Below are 23,054 nucleotides of genomic sequence, written 5' to 3'. Positions count from 1 at the left end.
TAAAAATAGCCGGCTGATTAACAGTCTCAGACTCTTGCTTGGGGTAGTCTTAGGGCTGGCTCTCCTGGCCGTGCCCCAGCACCCTAAGCCAAATCTAGAAAATAAAGATCTCTCTTTGGCAGAAAAAAGAAACAAGACCTTTGGTAATTTCAGCTATTAAATCCTAAGAAAGGGTAAAGGTTTTTTTCTTTTTTCTTTTTTTTTACCCCACGTAGGATATTAAAAATGCTTGCTCTTAAGACAGTTCCAAAAGGAAAATTCAAAAATCATTTTGGCAAGTTCCGTGTTGTCAGAAAGTGATTATAGCTTTCTAAGTGTATATTTGGAGATGTATATTTGGTTGTGTTCATGAAAATATCAGGAATATTATTTCATAGTTTTAGAAGTCAAATTAGTTTGGGTAGTTCTATCAAGATTGAAGAAAAATTTAGACATCACTGTTCTAAATGCCAGGGAGAACCTTCAACTTAAGATTCCTGGTGAAGTGGACACACACACACACACACACACACACACACACACACAGTATATGCCCCCAAATATTCCCTTTACTGAAGATATAGACATGACTTATCTTTAAAATTCAAAGAGTTGAGACTATTTAGAAATAGATCTAAACTTTGTTAAAAGCTTATAATTATATTAAGCAGGACCTCCGAAGGGTTAACAGTGTTAAAGTTGTAATTTTCGAAACATCATCTTTCTCTATGTGTACCCATTGAGAAATAGACTCCCTCTGCTGGCTATTTCTGTATATGTAATTTTTCTGGCAAATTATGCTGAGAAAAGTGAAACACAAAGAAAACAACCTTCTTTGACATTCAAAAAGCTAGGTGCTTTTGGACATATATGCATTTTTGTGTACTGGTGTTTAGTTATCTAACATTTTTATTCAAGATGGTGTGTAGAAATAGCAGATTAAAGCAGCATGAAAGATGGATGAGCAGAAAGGAGAGAGCAGGATCAGGTAAGGAGCTCAGAGACAGGGTTCCATGGCTGGCTCTGCCAGTGACAGGCTGGAGATCCCTGAGCAAGGCACACCCTCTCCAGCCTGGGCTTCTTTATTTGTAAAATGAGAGGATTTTAGTGGATATTCTCCAAGAGCCCTTCTAACTATTAGTATTTTATCATTCTAACAGTATTGATTTCATTTCTTTTACGGAATACTCTCTTAATGTGTTTTATACTGAATGTTTAGAAAAATGCAGCAAAGGTAAAATTACAAAAATGGATATAAATCATTTGTTCCTATTGTTGTCTTAGGTCTATAAAATGATATTTTGTATGCTGTTATATGTTTATGAAATAATGCCTCCAAATGTTCCAGAAAGATTGAACATAACATAATTCATTGATTCTGTAGCACTTTGAATTACAAGAAGCATCATTATGTTTTATGCTTCCAATTAAACTATGACATACCATTTATGGTAAATTACATCCAACTTTCAATGAAGTTAAATATGAGGAAACATGCTTTTAAAAATCAGTAATATAAGGTAGTTCCTAAAAGTGCTTCAGTTGATTCCAGTCACCTCAAGAATTTTAATAATAAAGTCTGATGTCCGGGCTCTAACAAATGTTCTTTCCCCACTTATTTCTCCCTTCTTTCTTCTAACCACTTCTTCCTCCCCTCCGCAACTTGTCCTTCTTTCTCACTTTTTTGCTTAGGCATGTGTCTGATGGTTATTCTGGGAATAAATGATTGCTTAAAAACTGAAATAAGATACTGGAAGAACATTGCAGCCAACATAAGCATGACCGGTGGTTTTTTGCTTTAAATATGAATAAGCATTAGCACTTGTGAAGCTTTTTCACTTCAAAGACTGTAGTCAACACTGGCATCTTCACAGGAATTACGTGAGTTTTAAAAACACTGAGGCTTCAGAGAGCCCTCTTTTGATGAAGTCATTGGAAACATTACTTTAACCCTCTTTATTATTTATATTGGATTTAGGTCCTAGAATAAATATATATATATACTTATGTATATGTATGTATATGTGTACATCCATGGTTTAGGATATTTTTAGACTTAGTTTTTAACGTTTGCCTTCCTTTATAATGAAATTGGAGCTGTTTCTCTTGCCTTATTTTCTACTACATAACAGAGCAGACTGAAAGGGCTTCCAATTTCTCTCTTTGTAAAGTTGCGCCCCTATTTGTGTTAGGGTCTTTCTACCCTCTAGGGAGAAGGGAAGTCTAAAAAAAGGTCAGTCTGCAAGGCTCTTGGCTTGAGCAAAAGAGAACAGAAAAGTAAAACAACAGAGTAGGGAGATGGAGTAAAGTAGAGGGACTTTAAGGAGACTTCATGGGCCTCCCTTTGCCTGCAGACTGTCTTTCTTTTGGTTGGAAGCCTAGACGTGCCCTGATTCGGCAGTGTCACTGATCTAAGCTGCCAGGTGTGGCAGTGCTAAGTCCCCTGCCCTGCCAAGTATGGGGCATTTCTAGTGGTGAGGCCGTACCCGGCCTCTTTGGCCTGACCCGATGCTGGCTGGGCAACAAATTAATACATCATAAAACTCCATTTTTCCATTTGAATTTATATCCAGAACTTCCGGAAAATCTATATGGATCCCCAGTAACACACATCCTTTAACTCTGAATTAGTTCCTCTCTTTATCCAGGCCTGCCCTATAATTTTCCTGTTGAAATGTAATAACATGAAACTGTATACATTTCAGAGTTTTTACAGAAGTGGTTGAGAGTAATCCAGCTCATGACCTTGAGGACTGTGGGCCCACAGAAAGCCAGGGTCAGTGGTGACTTGATGAAACTGCCTCACCAAACCCTGAGCTGTTTGCCTCTGGTTTCAAATGTGAGGGAAAAAAAAACAAAAACAAAAACAAAAACCACCTGAATTTGGTTAATAAGCCATTATAGGATAGTTTTTCTGTTACTTGTAGCTGAACCTGTTTCTAAATGATTAAGTCACCATGTAGCCATTTATCTTTATTCTCTTACCTCTTTATAATCATATTCTTATAGAGCTGTCATTTAAAACTTAATTCTTTATTTTCAAGTCTTGAAAAAAGGTACCCTGTCATTTGTATGTCTTAAAAATGATCCCCTATTGTTTTGCCCCCTCCCTCTATTTTGTATTTATGGAAATGAATGTACAGCAATGCTGGGCCAAGATACTCCTTCCACAGGCACCTGTGAGTCCTCACTTGGTCCTCATAACTTAGTCTCTCTGATCTTGGCAAAGTGCTTTGTTTACTGTTCTGTGCATATTTTTGCTCCTTTAGGCGTCAGTATCTTTGCTTATAATATTTATTCCACCCAGATGTCCTCCTTCCTTTTTTTCCCCCTGAATTCTCATAAAATCCCAAACTTGAAATGTGCCATGGAAGTCACCTAATCCACCTTCATTCAGTTCACAAATTTCATGAAACCTTGCCTGTGTTTTCCCTTTGGTCCATGTGTATCTCTTCTGCCTTAGAGGTTTTCAAACCCTGTGAGGTTTCAGAGCTACTATTTTGGAATCCCTAATATTACCTCCTACTGGCTGCACATAATGGTTTCATTCATCACTAAAAATATTTTTGATTGTCCACTGTGTGCCAGTGGTAACTGCTGGGGATAGAACAGAAAGCAAATATTGACATCATTTCTGCTGTCATGCAGTGTTCTGAGTAGTGGAGGCCAGTACATAGAAATTACAAAGTCGAATACACATGCATACAAAGAACAAAGGGCCTGGACCTAAACTGAGAGGGTGATTGAAAGCTTCTCCACAATAATAATGGTTTATCTGTGGGATGAGAAGTAGGTAGCAGGAGCAGTATGTGCAAAGGCCCTGTGTCTGTCAGGAAAGGGCATGGCTATTGCAAGAAACTGAAGAGAAAAAAAATGCATGGTTAGACTTAGAGAGTAAGGAAGGAATTGTAGGGAATAAAGTTAAAAAGGGGCATAAGGATATGGAATAGACCTGTAATTCTGATATTAGTGACAATATCTGTATTGAGTTCATATAATTAATTAATTAAATGTGTACTGTTCATGCTCAAGTAAAATGTGTCGTTGACTATCTCAGTAGAGAGAATTTGACTCCCCACTAACTGATTTCTCTAAACTGTACTGTTTTGCTTTTAATAAGCATTTGACAGCTAACAAAATAATACAGAATGGCAATAAAGAAGCAACAGCTTTTCTTGAGCTGTTAGATCTTTTGTAACAGTGTTTGTTTTTAAAATATAACATTTTGTTAGAGATTTGGAGAAAGTAATAATGAATATATTATTTTCCATTCCCTTCAAGGGAACACATTAAGTTGTTTAATTCAAAATATCTAAGAATGTCTCCTCTTATCTTAGGACACTGCATTCCTTCTTCAGAAGAATGTAAAAATCCAGGGCTCCTGTGACCTCGATATAAAAATATTTCACATGACTTAGGCACATCTCCTATCTGTTAAAAATAATAGAGAAAAAAGTCTGAAACATTAAAAGATGTCTTTAAAATCCTACTGGATGGTAAACTTTTAAAGAGCTGTAGAATTAAGTTTTACTGTGGGACCTAGTTGAGAGCAAATTTCTTTGGACTTTGTTCCTTTTTTTCTATTAATTATATATAAACAACATATAATTAATAGACATAAATTTTTTTCTGTTTGAAAAGTTATATACATTTCATCACAAGATCTTGATATTTAAATACTGTGTTTACATTATTTTAAACTAAAAATTAAAAAGAATTAAATATGGTATTTGAATGTAGTTAATTTAAAAATTAAATTTGTGTTTCTAAAATAGAAACTTTGACACAGAAGATAACGACACCCCAACAGTCTTTTACTTTTCCTTCCTTCCTTCCTTCCTTCCTTCCTTCACCCTCCTCCTCCCTCCCTCCCTCCCCTCCTCCTTCCTTCCTTCCTTCCCTTCCTTCCCTTCCTTCCTTCCCTTCCCCTTCCTTCCTTCCTTCCTTCCTTCCTTCCTTCCTTCCTTTCTCCCTCCCTCCCTCCTTCCTTCCTTCTTTCCTTTACTTACTTCATCCTATGACTACTTGCTCATGTATATTCTGGTTTTTTTTTTTTTACCTGATGAATGATTATTTCTCTTCTGTCCTCCCTCCTCTGGTGAAACAAAGGGTAAGCAAGGGAGTTCTCCAGTATCTAAGTACTTACCAAGAGGTCCAGTGCCCCTTTGCTTGATGGCATTGCCAGATGACCAGATTACAGCCCTGAGTTTTTTTGTTTTTTGTTTTTTTTTTTTGAATATCCTAGTATGAACCAGGTTGGAAAAGGACCTGGCTATTCCTTGCCATCACACTCCTGGAGTCCACAATCAGGAGGAGAAAGGCTGACTATTTAGCCCTTGCCCAGTGCTTTCTTAAGGTTTTCCATATGCTCTGTTCTGAGAATCAGAATTGCCAGTGTTGGTAGAGATAAATACTGGGTGTGCTTTGGGGGCAAAGAGTTATATATTGAATTGACTTTCAAACTTGATCTCTTTATTTTATTTTTTCAGAAATGGCCTTTGTTTTATATTTTAAATATTTTGTCTCTTTTAGTCTCAAGGCTTTAGAGGACTCAAGCCTTTTACTGAAAAGTTAGCCAGTTCTTGCTGTCTCTGTATTTGAACATTGTTGTGTCTACTATTTTAAAAATAGGTTATGTTAATTTTTTTTATCTCTTGCCTCCACTTCCTTTTTATGGAGGGCAGTCTAGGAGGTTTGAGGTATGAAGTGTATAAACTGACTTGATAAAGATGTCGGCCAAAACAGAAATCTGTTCTACCCACATTCCAGCAAACCCCCTGCAGGGGCTGTTGTGTCTGTGTAGTACATTTTCATTGCTCATACCATATGCTCCAAGAGCAGTTTTTGAAGCTGTAAATCACTCCAAAGGCCATGGCTATCTGATTGTCAGAATTTCAGCGACACTGAAGGGCTTTCTAAACACAGCCTGTGTGTACACTGTTGGCTGTCCTTGGGTGCTCTTTCTGTTTATGCTGGTGGGGATGTTATAGACAGACCTTATCAGTGCATGTCTCTCTTGTTAGTCAAGTACTCACAAAGAAAATTTCTATTCTGTATGGCCCAGGTGGGATTTCTTTCTGCTCGTGTACAATTTCAAATGATCTTGTAAATAAATTGACATGATAAATATTCTTCTCACCCTATTTTTTTACTTTATAAAATAAGTTGAGAATTTGGGCCACTGAGCTAGAAATGTATCTCTTTACTGAGCAGCATAATGACATGATTGTCAGATCTTTTTTACCTCTCAGTATATGGAGGAAACAGGATACCAGTAGTTTGCTCTAATGATTCTTCAGAATAGTTCTGCTCTTTGGTTTTTACATGATCACAGAAGTTTTTAACTTAAGTTTTAATCTACACTAATCATGTAGCTTTTCTGATGACTTGACTTTTTTTTTTTTTAAATAGAAGTTTTAGTGTAATAATACCTTGGCAAGAGGCATACTCAACTCTGCTAGAGAGTTAAGGCTTAGATTAACATTTCCTTTTTCCTAAATTTTAAGGAGAACTAGATAGAAATAAAAAAGACTTTTAACAGAGGCATCCCTTTCAGTAGTATAAGGATTTTTCATAATTACTGAATAGATCTAAGAATTGACAGAGATTTTCTGCTGAGGAGTATCAACCAAAAGATAATTTTGCCATTCATAGGTGAATGTGTATTTTGAACAAACGTTAACATTAAATAGGATTTTTTTTAAATAAAGGTTTGAAATGGAGCTCCAACAAAGGTATTAAGTTTTTCTCTCATTGGGTGTTATTTATTTTAGAAATAAATACACGTACCCAAGTCCAGAAATTTAAATTGGCCTAGCCCTTCTAAATTTATGTATCTTGATTCATAGCAACTTATTTCTTTCAAATTTGCAGCAACATAGTGTGAAGAAAATAATGACTTTCCTGATTGGTTAGATAGCTTTTTAAAATTCCCTGTTTACCTCTCTGTCTATTCTTGCCCTCTCTTGAATTTGGCTTAAGCTTCAGAATGTCTCCAGTATTTCGTTTTCTTAGACCCTCTGATATAAAAGATAAAGCATAAAAAATAAGAGGCATGCTTCTGTTACCCCAAATAATGGGAGATTACTATAAGAAAACATGGGGTAGTCAAGTACAGGGAACCTTAAGAGCAGCCTCTAGGCCATTCCCAATTCCCCCATTTCTTGGCATGGAATGTGTAGCTGGTCTTGGAGGGAACTTAATTAGTGGCTCATCATTGCCTCACATGATGGAGCAGCGCCAGGGCTGGCTCTTATCTTCTTAGGTGTGGTTGTCTTCTCATTGCTTTTGGCAGGAGCACCTACCAGTGCTTGACCCAGTCATTAACCACAGCAGCATGGTATAGAGTAGATAGCATCCTTTAGAATCCCACCAGTTGTCTAGCACAGATACAGATACTGAAAGTACACACTTAACAATAGCCTACTCAGATGCAATCATGGGAGACACTGAGATTCCAAACAGATCTTGGGATTTTAGTGAACTACATATATTAACCACAAAATAAATGAACCAAAATGAAAACTCAATCACATCTGATTTTGACAGTGTATTTTCATGATCTTTTTCATCTAACTTTATGGGTGCCTCGATGACCTTAATAACTCAGAACTGTCCACTAATAGCAATAATGTGTCGATTCTTACCAGGGCTGATTTATATGAAAAACCATATATCTGTTGCTCATTGAGAAGAATTTTAATTTCCTGAACATAAAAATTTAATTACTCCTATACTTTGTGACAGAATATTTTTTAAATTAAAGTCTCCAAGTATTCAGAAGATACTTAATGTGCGAAACACTTTGAGCATATAAGAAGCACACATTATTACAAAGCTATGGGTAGTCAGAGAAGACCTTCCAGAGGAAGTGCCATGAAAGCTGAGACCAAATGGTGAGTAGGGATTTGCCAAGTAAATCATGTTGTTGATGGTTAGAGCATTGATTCTAAGTAGAGGATACCTTATATGCAGCTAAGAAAGAATGGGTTACAAGTGTTGTCCTGTTTGGCTAAGATCACAGAGTGACCTGTTCCATTGCCTGGTATGCTAGGGAGTGTAGCGTGCATGCTAAAGAGTTTGGACTTTATTCCATGAGGTCCTTCTTCCCTGGTTCTCTTCCCACCTCACTTTATCTTTCAGGCTTTTTTTTTTCTTTCTTTTTTTTGCCTCTAACTCACTGTTAAATATTGGAATTTCTTAGGGTTCAGTCCTAGATTCTCTTTTGCTCTTTGTCCTTTTTTTTCTTCCTTGTCAGATGTATCTACGTCCATGAGTTTGTTTAGCACCTATAAGCTCAATGATTCTCAAGTCAGTTTTGAACTTAGGCTCTTACATCCCTATCACCACCATCATGCTTACTACTCAGTTTCCTTAGGATCGTGCACCCTGTTTGCTGCTCCTGCCATCCCTGACTCCGCTGAGTTCTTAGAACCTGTTGAGTTCCTTTTAGTCCCAGGGACTTTGCACAGCTTCTGTTCCCTTAGCCTGAAATGCTCTTACCCTCTCTTTGCCTAGCTACTGTCCACTCCTCCTTCAGGTCTTGGCTTAAATGTTATTTTTTCACGGAAATTTTTTGGGCCTTCTCTAACCCCCCTTTTATAATTTAGTGACATGCTGCACTTTTATGGCCTACTTTATAATTATTGTTTTCAGTACTGCTTTCCCTGCTAGACTTTAAGCTCTCTGAAGAGAACAAACATCTCTGTCTGTGACAGGTTTATATTAAAACACTTAGCAAAGGACCTATACCTTACACAGCATCTTAATAAACATAATGAGCTGCTTGAGTTATGACAATGAAGAGCCACTGAAGAGTTTTACTAGCAGAGTGACCTGATTGGATTGGCTATTATAAAATTTATTCTGCTAGCGATATGGAGAATGAATTGAAGGGCTCCATGGCTATAACAAAGGAAATAAATAGGAAGGTGTTACTATTAGAAGCTTATGGCCTCATAGGACACATATGATAAAAACACAAAGAATTCAAATGCTCCTCGATCTAGGAGCTCAACGATATTCTCAGGACTCTTAGAACTTGGCATGCCTAATTCCATGTGGGCCCCATTTTCCCAGTCTTTCTCTTTGTGAATAGTGGCAGCATCACCCTACATCTGCCCAGCAGAAGAGAGAGCCCACTATATGGCTGTGTGGGCAAATACCAGATTGGCTCTGATTGGCTCTAATGAGATCATTTACCCATCTCTGAAGTAATCATTGTTGCTAGGGGGATTCTGAATACTGATGAATCAATCTGGATAATATCTTCTATCTGGAGCTGAGGCAGTGGTGCACTGGAAAACTGGCTCTAAAATGAAATTTTTAAAAAAAGGCCTTATTTGTAGCATTTGTCCATTTCTTTGCTATCCGTACTCTCACCATGGCTGATTTCAAGATGCCTAGCTTGCAAAGTTCCTAAATGTTTAATAATCAGTTCTTCCAAGTCAATTCCAGCAGCTCCAGTACACCGTCACTAGCTGAAGGTGGAACTGCCAAATCACGAGGACTTATAGTGAGGAAAGAAGTGATGCTGTAAAAGGCAACCAGAATACTGTTAGAAGAGGGGTGGGTGCCTGGTAGCCAAATTCAACAAGTAAGTTTGCACAGTACCACATAGCATATACTTCTAGGTCCTGATTTTATTTTAGTTAAAAAATTTTTAAAGTTTTCATATCATTTTTTAAAATAACATTTATAAGGATCATATAGTATTCCATTCTGTGAATATAGTTTACCATGCTTTCATTGTTGAATATTTAGGTTGATAGAATTATAGATAGATAGTGCTTTGCTGGACATGTCTATGCCTACATTCATTTTCCACATTTAGGATAGACTTATTGAGAGAATTTGCCTAACTGAAATCACAGGATCAAAGTAATGAACCTTTCGATGCTTTCGATAAATACTTTCCAACAGGTGTACAAAATAATTCTCCAGTTTATATCACTGTCGTTGTAAGAGAGCAACTGTTTCATTCCACTGTCATTAAGTGTAATTTAAAAAAATGCATAGGACAGAATTGATAAATCACTTTCATTTGCCTTCGTCCAAATTACTAAAAATGTTCAAATGGCTGCGTTTTTGTATATGTTGAATTTTCTTACTTTTAAGTGGGTGTATTTATCTTATTATAAATTGACATGGCTATTTATCTTTTTATAATTATTTTAATTAATCTATAAGATAATGTAATTAATAGTGAAAATTCTGGCACCAGGCACAGCTTGGTAAATGTTGAGAGAAGTGCTGTATATGAAACTCTAATTCTGTATAACTTAGGGTAGTATAACTGCTCCAGTAGATAAGTACAAATTCACAGTGAGTTAACATAATAAAAGTTTATTTCTTGTTCATGTCAATGAACTGAATGGCTGTTTCTAGTTGGGCACCTTTCATGTGGTCATTCAGGGACAAAGCCTCCTTTTGTTCCATGGTTTTCCTTTCCTCTAGGTCCTTGTACTCATTTCCATTCAATGGGAGAGTGACGAAAGAGAATGGAGGACAATATGTGGGAGATTTTTATGGACTAGGTCTGGAAATGCAAAATTGTGTGTGCTTACATTCCATTGATAAAAACACAGTCCCATGCACAATTAATTGCGAAGGAGAAAAGAAAAAAGATTTGAACATCTAGCAGGTCTTCGGCAAAACTTCTGTGCCTGAAATGGAGAAATCTTTTCAAAATGTCTGATTCTATTTATTGCTTTTACTATTTGAGTATATCCAGGAATAAATAATTCATGTTACTTGGATTATTTACAGGATTTAATTATGGCATGAAAATTTAAAATATTGAAAAGAGATACTTAGCTTTTTAATACTTAGCAGAGTCTTAGGGAAAGGACATTAAATGGTGATTGACCACCAGCAGATAGTGGAAGTTGTTGGACAAAGTGACTTTGACACGTTATAAAAAAGTCTTGGGAAAAGTAACATTCATTTAGTGTATAAATAAGTTTGCTGTACAGGAAACTGTGTAAAGAATTTGCAATCAGCTCAGCCACTGATTTTGATGACTTACTATGATCATATTTGTAATAGAATATTTTAGCTCATTTTCTTATTTCTACCTACACAGGTAATTAAAGTATACAGTGAAGATGAAACCAGCAGGGCTTTAGAGGTACCCAGTGACATAACCGCCCGAGATGTGTGCCAGCTGTTGATCCTGAAGAATCATTACGTTGATGACCACAGCTGGACCCTTTTTGAGCACCTGCCTCACATAGGTCTAGGTAAGGATACAGTCATAGTCACATCATTGCTTTTCTGTCCTTTATAGTTTTGATCATATGGCAAAAATTTTCTCCAGAGTTGGAAAAAAAATTATGAACAGATCTTTTCTTTATTCTTTTTTGTTTTTGTTATTCGTGGTTGAGGATAAAAATAATAGAACAAAATGGAAATAAGGATAGAAATATTACAAATTTACCATCCCTTTTTGTTTAAATAATAATTTATGGGAATTTTGGAGCTAGAACATTGAGTCCAAATTGATGGAAAGGTAAATTTTATGATAATTTTTAGTAGCACAATGAACTTTTTTTAGAATTTAATAAAATAAGCTGTTATTGAGACTATTTTTTGAATTGCATGTAGGGCAGACATGAGGAGTATCTACGGTGGTGTTTCTCTTTATGAGATCATACACCCTAAATTTTCCTTGAAGAAATAAGTAACTTCTTCACATTTTTTTTTAGTCATAAATATAAAGAGTAACATCTTTAAAAGCATTTTTTTACTGGAAATTCATCTCTGTATTATGAACTGTAGAGAGTTTTGATTATTTTTTTTTTCCATATCTTTTAATAAGTAATAAGGAAGTGTCATTCTTCTACTAGGGTGAGACAGGATTGGCAACAATTTTATCTCTCCTTTCTTATATTTTACAGATATTAGTGTTGAAAAACATGTTCCTGTAATAAGTAGAGGAGAAAGGAGTTATAGCAATGCCATCAGTTCTTTGAATCCTGTATTAGTTTCCTGTGGCTGTTGTAATAAATTACCACAAATTGGGTGGCTTGAAACGACCAAATATTTATTCTCTCATAGTTCTGGAAGCCAGAAGTCTGAAATGAGTATCACTGGCTCTTGGGTTGAAATGAAGGTATCATCAGGAATGCATTTCCTCCAGGGGCTCTCTTGGAGAGAATCCATTCCTTCTTCCAGCTCTGGTGGCAGGTGCCCATCTTTGGCTAGTTGCTGCATCACTCATATCTCTACCTCCATGTTTATGCTGCATTCTCCTCTTCTGTCTGTGTCAAATCTCCCTCTCCCTCTCTTTTATAAGAACAGTAGCATTTAGGGCTAACCCAGATAATCCAGGATAACCTCCTCATTTCAAGATCCTCGACTCAATCATATCTGCAAAGTCTTTTTTTTTTTTTTAACAGTAGAAAAGAAAAGTTTTATTAGAAGGGAAAGTACACTTCCAGACGTGGAAGTGGGCCTGAACAAGAGACGCATGGCTCAAAAGGCCAAGCAAAGTCTTATTTTATTTTTTTATTTTTTGCCAAAAAAGGTAACATTCACAGGTTATAGGAATTAAGATGTGGATATATTTTGGGAGCTATTATTTAGCCTACCATAAACTCCTTTGCATCATATGTCAAAGAACTTTTAGTAATAAATCATCAGTTATTTTAAATAATTTATCAGTGACAGCTGAATTACTTTTTTCAATTTGTGTCAAGAATTGAGAATTTTATATCTAGTTTATGTCACTCACTTTCTTACAAAGCTAGCTAGCAATATATAAAATGTTCTCTTTGTTTGATGCATAGACGGTTTATACCTCAGAGCAATAGCCAAAGTAAAGTTCAGTTCAGATAAGAGGTTTGCCTTTGTTTTATGAAAGGGAATAAAGATGACATTGGCAGAAAAGAGGTGTTCTTGGGAGGATCCATTTTTAAAAGATTCTGGAAAGTGACATATTTAAAACTACTCGCATTTCATGAACTCTTCAGAAAGTGTTTTCAGTACTTCTAATTTGAGGACTGTTGAATATAATGGAGAATGTGTCAGAACCTCAGGAAGAAGACAGAATGATGCCTGTGAAAAAGAAGTTTATAGTTTGACAGCCTCCACAATGATTTGAACCCCAGTCCATCTTCCCCCACCCTTAGTTGATAGTTGATGAACAATAATGTATCAGCTGATCTTGGCAGCTGAGTTAGAAAACCTAAATTCTAAAGGTATGGTATACTGACCAATGTGACTTACTATCTCACCTTCCTAGGGCAGAAAAAGCTCTCTCTATACTTTCTTCATTGCCATTTGTGACTAATTTAACTTCTGTCATAATAATTCACCTTCTAGAAATATGGTGCTAATTCTCAATAGATACCTGCCATATTCTAAACTGTTTCACTTATGCTTATCAGAATATAGCTCTTAATTAGCATAATATATAATTACCTATTTTATACTCTTAAATTTTTCCTTTGAGGAGACTTTAAAACATCTTTTTTGTTATTGTTATAGTCAGTATAATGTGTCTTTAACAAATAGCTTGAAGTTCAGTAATAAAAATCTACTCTAAATCAAACAGCAGTTTTCACTGAAACTACTACAAGTTATATTAAGGAATAAAATATACAAGGCTTTTAATGTAGAGGCTAAAGATGGAACATTGAGAATTAGTTTGAGCTACATACTAAATCAAACTTTTAGAAATCAAATAGAAATAAATTTCTTCATTATTTTCTGTAAACTACTAAAATAAAATCAAATGTGTGAGAAAATTCTCTCATGGCTTCATCAGCCATGCATTAGACCAAAGCTTATGAGAAAGAAATTTAGTTCTAGAGCTCTTTTGTGTTCTTTTTTGTTTTTACTCAGGTTATTTCTTTAAAACAGCAGGAGAATCACAGTCACTAATGCTACCCAAATACTAATGTGTAATTGATTTACTAGCTTTCATTTCTTTATCTAACAGTAACAGAATAGCCACTATTGGTCTTCCTCAGCATGTGATATAAAACCAATATGTTTATTTACATACATTTAATATTTGTGTCTGCAGGTTATAAAACTCTTGCAGTCTTTGTTCAATCTAATAGTGGTATTAAGTAACTTTTTCTCCATTTGCATCTTAAAATGAATGAAAAGAATGAGAGGGGATTTCCCTCCTTTAAATGGGTTTTGTAACTATAGATGCTCTTGTCAATAGAATGAACCACTGATACTTTCACTTGTAAATCTTTTATGAGTGTTATTAATGTAAAGAACCAATGACAACCTATTCGCAAAAACTGTGGTGACCAGCAGGTCAGCTCTGTATATTTTTCAGGAAATACTCTTAACCTCTCTTTGACTAACATAAATGAATTTTCAGTGAATAGAATTCTAAAAGAGAGGGGGTGGTACTTATTATTTTAAAAAATACTTTTAGTATGAAAATAATTAAGCTCATTGTAAATAACTGAGAAATAAAGATGTCGAGAAGTAAACAATATTATTCATAATTTTATAATATTGAGATGACGTTTATTAGTTTCTCTATTTTAACATAATCTCTAATTATATATTGTATGTATTCACTTTTGTAGACTACCTTCTTTGTGTGTGTGTACACTAAAAAGTACATCCTGAGTATTTTTAGTTTTTTTAATCATTTTACAAACTTCACAAAAACTAGGAACTCTCCCTGCCTTCCCGTGTTGCTTTCCTCAAACAGTTTAGCAAATATTTATTGACTGTTTTCTACCAAAACTATTTTATGTGTGGATTCCCGAGGCAACCATATGAACAAAATAGAAAAGAAGCACCGCCCTTATGAATTTGCATTCTAGCGGGGAGAGAAAGATGAATAACTAAAATTTTATAGTCCTTTAGGTGATGATAAGCACTGGGGAGAAAAGGCAGGGAAGAAGGACAGAGTTTTGGTGGTTGGGGGCAGTGAGGGACAGATATACTTTAAGTAGAGGGACCAGGGAAGGCCTCCGTGACACAGGCACTTGAGTAGAGACCTGAAGCCAACAGCAGCAGGCTTTGTAGTTAAGTAAAACACTGTTCTAGACAGAGGGAACGTTAAGCGGAAAGGCCCAGATGAAGCACTATGCTTTTGTTCAAGAGGTGGCCAAGAGGCCTGTGTGTTCGGAGTCAGTAAGGTGTAAGGAACAGGAGGGGACTTCATTGTACTGCTGCAGAGCCACCTCATGGAGGGTCTTATAGGCCATGGAGGAGACTTGACCTTCACACTGAGTGGAGAGGAAATTGGAGGTCTTTGAGTCAGAGAGCAGTATGACCTGATTTAGTTTGTCAAGTATAATACTAAGAAGGCCAAAATGTAAGTTTTGACCTTTGGAGGCTAAGCAACTTCGTTTTTCTTTTACATCAAACCACCTGTGACTTCCTGGATTGATCCTTGCCCATCTCTTGTTTCTGCTAGTTGTAAATGCCCTGTTGTACCTTCTTCACCTCATAGTCTGCACATTTATGAGGTTTAGTGTTTGCGAGATCCCCTAGCCTTATAGGCAAGAACACTTTGACTTACTGGGTAGATGAGAGTTGAGAGTTTTTCTGCACTTTAGTTTCACTTTAATGTCCAAGATAAGCTTGAGAAAGTTTCAGAAACGTTCTATGTTGTTAGTAGCTGTGCTACTGTTATTGCTTCTGACCCATTAAAGCCTATTCCAAATTACTAAAGTCAGAAGGAGGAGCACATGACATTCAAAATATGGTAGTTTTGTAGAATCTAGAGTCTTTTCAGAGTGATATTTTCTGTGACAAAGGACACTTAAATCTTAGTATTTTTATTATGAATGCATATGTGATTGCTACTATTAACGTCTATCTTTTATTTACAAGGAAGGCACTGAGTGATGAGGGGTTTTACGTTAATCTTGATAGATGCTCTCAATATCTTCACATACAGTAATGCAAAGACTCGGTGGTGAAATACCTTGCTCAGAGTCAAACATTGCACAAATCTAAGTCCTGTCAGATTCTAAAATGTATACGTTTTCCATGGAAGCACGTTGGTTTCTCCTCAAATATTCATGAGCTTCTGTGGTTGGTTTTTCTGTTTCACTCTCCATCTCTATTTCTCATACATACTATAAATTTAAATTCTGAACCCTCCAGAACATTTTTAGATAACTCTTCTTAACAAGGTCATATTGAAGTTGTTGGTATCAAACTGATGCAAACCTGGCTTTCTTTATAACAGAGCCAGCTATTTGTTTTGGCTAAGCAGGAGGATCACAATGGAAATGACTTGTTCTTGAATTTATATACAACCTAAACAGTAATATGCTATCTGGAACCTTGAATACAATATCAATATTTCATATCCTCTGATTATAATTATTAATAAAAACTGCTGAGAATTTTGATAGGTGGAATAAATCATTGAAGGCAGCTAAACATCCTGATTTTGTTATAAATCACTGATTTGCCTGATTTTGGATCGTGTTATTATGCGTTCTAGTTGTACACACATTTTTATAGACATCAAATTTAAAATATCAGCCTGTCAACAAATATTTCCCCTTCTCTCATGATATAATAAGCTAGGTTTTGTTACTGCTGTGTTTTACTTCATAGCCACTGGATGTCAGTGTAGTTCCCCAGATGAGAGTCCTCTGCTTTCATAATCATTGTTAAGAGGAACGTGGGGGGTGGGGAACTTCAGTTTTAAGTCCTCTGCAACTAAATGGGATCCATGTTTGTCCTGCTCCCATTTTGATTCCTAATTGAAGCCATGGTATGAAGCGGTGGCAATTAACGCGACACCTCAAGCGCATTCCTCTAGACTCCTCGGGAAGAGGAACTAATTGTATTTTAGTGTCATTGCTAGGGACAGCTGAGATTTCCATTGTTGATATCATTGTGGAGTGGCTTTAATAAGCAGAATGAATGACTGGAGGCTTTTAATGATACCGTTTTTATGTGTGCAGCTCTATCCACGGGATCTCTTCAAGAAAAAAGCAGAGCGGCGGCGAGGGAACGCTTCACAGCCACCTGCTTTGAAGCTGCTCCTTCACTTTTTTCCTTTTTTACAAAATAAGCTCAAGTGTTTTTTCTCTTACCTGGAGCTGATATGTAGTTGTTCTTTCTGTGCTGTTTGGAACCCACCAGCCTCATCACTAGGAGAAATACCTGTGAAGCCTTCAGGACATGTGGCACTGTGCTACCTTCTCTACGGAGACTTCTGTAGCCCTGACCTGATCTGTGAGGAGACATGGTGCCCTAGTAGCACACTAAGGTTGGAGCACACTAAATCTGCCTCCTGGTCCAGCTGGTTTTTCTTTCTCAGTACTTATCCTTACAGCCTAAGTTCAAGTCTTACCATCTCTCTCCTTGGGTATTCCTTTAGTCTTACAACTCTTCCTCTTGCCTCTGGTTATACCAGAGTTATTCATCTGCATGCAGGCCTGATTCTCCTTTTACGTGAGGGTCCAGTGTCCTTTTCAGGACTTGTAGCGCCTGTGAACTGACCACCCCTCCTCTCTCCAGACTTGTGTCTCATCCCTCCCTCCTCTAGTTTATATATTAGAGAACCATCTGTAGTTGCCCACATACACTATGATTTCTACACCTTGCTTTGCTTGCCCATGCCGTTAAGATCCTCAGGAAGTCCTTTCTTGACCATCTTTACCTGGTCCCTATTATGCATCTTCTAAGGCTTACTTGGAATTTTAGTTAAAAGTGTCCATAACATATAACCACTAGTTGTTTCCTGTAAATACCTGTATAAACAAAGTAAGATGAAAACCCTCAGCTGTGTGACAGCTAACCTAGTGACAGAGAAAAGCAGTTGGAGGCATCCCATACTCGGCCTTATGAAACAGAGTTGTCCTTTCCATCTGAGAGCAGGTGGGGAGATACATCTGTCCCTGCTATATACCTAGGCCCTGGGCACAGACTTCTGCTGCTTAGAAACTGTTCCTTAGGACAATCAGGATATTTACTGGCACCACCCGTTCTCATGCATTCATTAGGAAATTGCAAATCCCAAAAGTAGCAGAGTGGTGCAAGAAGCACTAGGAGTGAGTGCTGAATTGTGTCCTGGGGAATAATGCTCCCACAAGTACATGCTATAGGTGGGTGTGGGAATCAAACACATTTGGACAAGAAATTGGTATAAGGCTATGCAAGCAGGATTATTTACAATATCAATTAGGATGGATTACAACGTACATAGAAGAAAGAGATTTGCAAGAGAAACCAAAGAAATCACATGCCAAGCCCAGGTGGAAATTTACTGAGTCCTTAACAGATGCATTAGGTAACTTCCAATTTATGGAAGCTGTTTCTAAGCTCTTCGGGTTGAGATAATATATATGCAAACTCTTGAGGAAAAATAAGGCTTTCTATGAATATAGGTTGTGATTGTGGAATCTGAGTTAATATGAGGACTATTTCAATTCGAAGAATGATCCACAAGGTCTTTATACCCATTAAGCTGGAGTGTCAAGGTTTTCCTCTTATCGAGCTGAATTTGGCGGTGGCAATTTTCTGGGGGATCTTGCTAGTATTAAATAGTTTTCTTAGGTTAAGAAACCTTTTAGAAATTGAGCCCTGTTTTATTTTTTGCTTCTCCAGTTTTTGTTTTGTTTGATCAGAGGCTGTTCATTTTTATCTGAAAATAAGATTGACAAAATGTATGTAGTTTCTATCTAGGACAGAAAGTACAAGGATCATTTGTCTCCTGGAGTTTCCTATAACAAAGGTATACAAAAAATTGTTTTCTGGGTGAATTAGAGGTAAAAGCCACTCTTGTTTCTTCTCTTATCAAGTGATGAGAAGAGTAGGGACTCAGGTTTCTATTTGAGCCCCATGCCGTACTTTTAGTAGATTCGGTGAAGGAATCCGGGCAGAAGGTCACAGGTGAACACTTTCCATACTGGGAGGATTGAGGTTTTTTAAAAGACTTTGAGGTTAAATCAACAGTTTCAGAAGAAACTTCTTTCTTCTCTCTTTTCATTTTTTTCTTTAAAGAAAAAGTTTCTGAAAATTTAATAGAAAATGGAATTATATGTAGTTATCATAATTCGGTAATATTTCATTCTGTAACTCTAAGACTTCACCGATCTGTCAGAAACAAAAATTAAATTTAAAGCTATATGAACCTTTTGTTTTTGTTTTAAAAAAAGATTTTAAAAACTCTTTTGGAGGCTTTCTTTTTTCCTCCTTTTTAGTTGCTATGTTGAAGTGATTTTAGAGGGTTTCTTTCTTATTTTTCTACCTACAAAGGAGGGATATTGATCATTGTAATCCACTTTCCAATGCCTAAAATATACTTTTTTTCTTAAATGAAAAAAGTTTTAAAAAATAGATATATCTTTCAAGTTTTGACAATATATTTTAATGTATTATTTTAGATAGATTTAAGAAGTTTTAAAAATAAGGTCTTTAAGATAATCATGATGAATCTATGTGAAGATTACCTGGGGTCATTTCTCAAATGGTAACTGAGAAAGTATCTGAGTTCATTCTGGGTGATAGTTTCTAATATCACTGTTTTCAAATGTTGCAGCAAAGAGCCCCTGGTTATAGAATTGATTTGTTTCTTTTTGCTTTTTAAAAAATAGAAATTGCTTAGTAAGATTACTTAATTGGTTAAAAATCTGCTTGGTTTTAGAATAGGGTTAAAGAAGAATCAAGAGAAAGTACTATAAGCCATGTAGACTAGTATTTTGTTTTGTTTTTCCCTTTCTTAGGTCTTAGTGATGATATCCTATGCCTAGGCAAAACAAAGGTGGTCTTTAGTAACTTCTCCCTTTTCTTTTAAGCATTTTTCTTTTTCTCTCAAAGTAATCCATTTAGGCATTTTGCATCCTCATATTGAACTTTTCCCCTATTAAGGTCTGCATTTAGTTAGATATCTGCCTTTTAAAAAACCACTAATTTTCTGTAAGATGTGATTAACTGATCATCAGTTATGCTTCTTTGGGTTATTTGGATTATTGTAACATTAATCCTTTGAACGTAATGAGACTTAGTTGGGGGATTATATGTCACAGTACATCCAAATTGGAGTGGGGATGCATACATTTTAAAAGACTATTTTAACATAATATAATTTTAAGATGCCAGATTCTCTAATAAGAGAGTTTTATCTCTATTACCAGATGAGTATATGAAGTAAGAACCTGTGGCTGCATTTGATTCTCTGAACTTTATCTGCTTTCTTATATGTTATCTGAATTTTCAATAAATAGGACCAGAAGTCTTTGAAGGAATGGAAAATATGTCTTGTACTTTTCACATACTCCAGTTTTTGCTAGTTTTATTTAAATAAGTTTTTCTTAAGATTACCAGTACATTTTCGTAAGGTTAGAACTTACATTATTTAAACATTTGGTATTATATTTCTATGAAATTTTCTGTACATAACATATCTTTAGTTTTCATTTCTAGTTTTACTTGCATGTAGTCAACAAAAACCCTAATTTTACTGCTGCTTATTTGGTGATCACAGATATTATGCTAGTTCTTCTTTTGTTGCACATTTGTCATATCCGTACATAGGAGCTTGGTGTTTTTTTACCCTTTAAGTTTTACTTTCTTTTTTGATGTGTCCAAATTCATATGATTTGTGTTACTTTCATGTAGGGTTAAGATTGACATAATTGGAAATCTTTCCCATTATTTTCTTCCCCCTTCCACTAAAACTGTTTATTTTCACTTAATTAGCAAGTATTTATTGAACACATTTCAAAATAAAGAAATTTGAGGCAATTGAAACATGAGAACTGCAGAAAATGAGAGAGATTTTAGCTGATACAGAAAGAATGGATAGGATATAAATAGACTCAGCAGAGGGCCAGGGGGCAGAGGCAATGCTCTGCAGAGGAAAGAACATCGACTTGAGGCCAGACACATGACTGCCATTCATGTCCTGAATGTTGGCTCTTCAGTTTCATTTTCTGTAAAATGGAGATAAAACTTGCTCATTTGAGTATTGTGTTAGTTTCTTAAGGCCGCTGCGACAAATTACTACCAATCTGGTGGCTTAAAACAACAGAAATGTAATCTTTAGCAGTGCTGGAGGTGAAGTCCAGAATTGGTTTCACTAGGCTGAAATCAGGGAGTTAGCAGGGTCACACTTTTTAGCGGGGATTTAGGAGGAATCCATTCTTTGCTGCTTCTTGCTTTTGGTGGCTGCCATCATTCCTTGGCTTGTGGCCGTATCACTTGAGTCTCTGCCTCTGTGGTCACATTGCCCTTTTCTTTTCTGTCTGTGTCAAATCTCTTTTTGTCTCTCTCTCATAAAGATACTTATGTTTGAATTTAGGGCCCACCTGGATAATTCTGGACAATTTTCTCATCTCAATATTTTCAAGGTGATGACATCTACAAAAGCTTTCCTATATAAGGTAACATTTACAGGTTCCAGAGAGGGGCCCGATGTCTTTGGAGCTTCTATTTGGACTACTGCAGATATTGTAAGATTTAAGTACGGTAATGGAAAAGGTCTCAGATTGAGACTTTCGGAGATGTAATTTCCTTTATTTCTATAACTTGAATTAATTTTTGATTCTCAGTCTCCTGCCTTCTTAATGGCAGATGGTTTAATCTTCGATTAGTTGTCTGCTTTATGGATTGTTCTCAGTCTTCTTGGGGTAAATGATAAATTCATTTTCTATAAATGAGTTACATACAAGTTTAAGATAATTTCAATTTAAAGATCAGACCTACTTTCACTCCTCCAACATTCTCGTGGGGCATTTAAGTCCTAGGGGTGGGGGGTGTGTTTGTCTAACTTTTGTCCAACTTTTCATGTTCTGGAAACTCTTGCTTCTCTCAAGCTTGTTGACCATAAGCCGCTTAAGTTCATGATCTTCTCTTGGCCCTTCCATGCCTGTTCTTGGGGACTTGGTACTACTGTAGTGCTCTTTCCCCATACTGGGATGCTGTGGACTCATCTGCCTCAACCTTGAGCTCAGCTCTTGCTTCTCCAACATGCTGGACACGGGGCTTCTACTTACGGCTAGAGGTCTCCTAAGGCTACAATCTGGTTTGAGCCACACACCACCATTAATCTTATCTGGCATTTTATCACATCTTGCATTTTATCACCATCAACACCTCACCCTGCAAGTGTTCTAGTTCTAGAAGAGGGCAAGTCACAGGGTCACTTGGGTCCATTACTCTCTGCTTACTATCTAGTTCTCTCTCAGTCTCTACTCCACTCTGTTCTTCACCCCTTAACCCCGGCTTCTTTCCCAGAGGACAGAGGGTGGATCCCTGTATGAGGCAGTGGCCATTGGCTAAGCATGATTCTCCTCAAGCAGTTCTATTTGTCAAAGATCAATAAAGTCTACTGAAGTTCAAAGGTAAAGAAAATGCATCTGTGACATTAATATCCTCTCTGCATAGTGTATCCTGAGGGCAGGGCATATGCTGTTTTCTTAGTGTTAGAGAGAGGTAATGGGTACAAAGAAACACAGGTTGGTAAAACAAGCAAATGCCTTGCTTAATACCTTGTTATTTTATCCCACCGTAGTCGCAAAGAATATAGATATAGTGCTCAGCACACAGTATGTTTAATAACGTGAACCTACGTTTTATAAGTTTGAAAATACCAGCTGGGTTTGTGTGTGTGAAGTAGACAAAAGTAGAGATAGAAAGATTGTTAGGGATTCAGCTTCCCACTCAATATCTCAGTGACTGTTGGATTCCCTCCCATCTCCCAACCTATTTCTCTTACAGCCTTCCAAACTCATTAATAATAGCACAATTCTTCCAAGAATGTAGGCAAAGAACCTTGTTGTCTTCCTTAACTGCCTTCTCTCTTTCATTCCATATCTAGTTTGTAAGCAAATCCTGTTTGCTCTACCTTCAGAATATATCCATAGTCTGCCTACTTCTTTCATGTGGACTGCTACTACTCTATTCCAAGCCACATCATCTCCCGCCTTGTTAATTATGATATTCTATTAAATGGTCTTCCTGCTTCCAGTCTTAAGCCTTTTAAATGAGTTCTCCACTCAGCAGCCAGTGTGATCCACTGAAAATATAAGTCAATTCATGATATTGCTCTGCTCAGAATGACTTCTTATCTAACTCAGGAGAAAAGTCACATCCTTACTATGAACTGCCAGCTTCACCCAGTCTGC

The 23,054-nt window shown here is 36.5% G+C and overlaps 1 protein-coding gene across 3 annotated transcripts in view; it reads left to right on the top strand.

Annotated features, from left to right (window-relative positions):
• Positions 1–23,054, top strand: part of GRB14 (growth factor receptor bound protein 14) — a 112,321-nt gene that overhangs the window by 58,732 nt on the left and 30,535 nt on the right. For all 3 annotated transcript variants that reach the window (XM_039855291.1, XM_039855292.1, XM_039855293.1), the window contains one exon: positions 11,063–11,219. In XM_039855291.1, the coding sequence (XP_039711225.1) occupies positions 11,063–11,219 (157 nt within the window). The remainder of the gene's footprint in view (positions 1–11,062; positions 11,220–23,054) is intronic.

This window comes from Pteropus medius, unplaced genomic scaffold (assembly GCF_902729225.1).
Source record: "Pteropus medius unplaced genomic scaffold, Ma_sr-lr_union100, whole genome shotgun sequence".
In the NCBI taxonomy this organism is placed as follows: domain Eukaryota; kingdom Metazoa; phylum Chordata; class Mammalia; order Chiroptera; family Pteropodidae; genus Pteropus; species Pteropus medius.
This window is presented reverse-complemented; position numbering and strand designations above follow the sequence as displayed.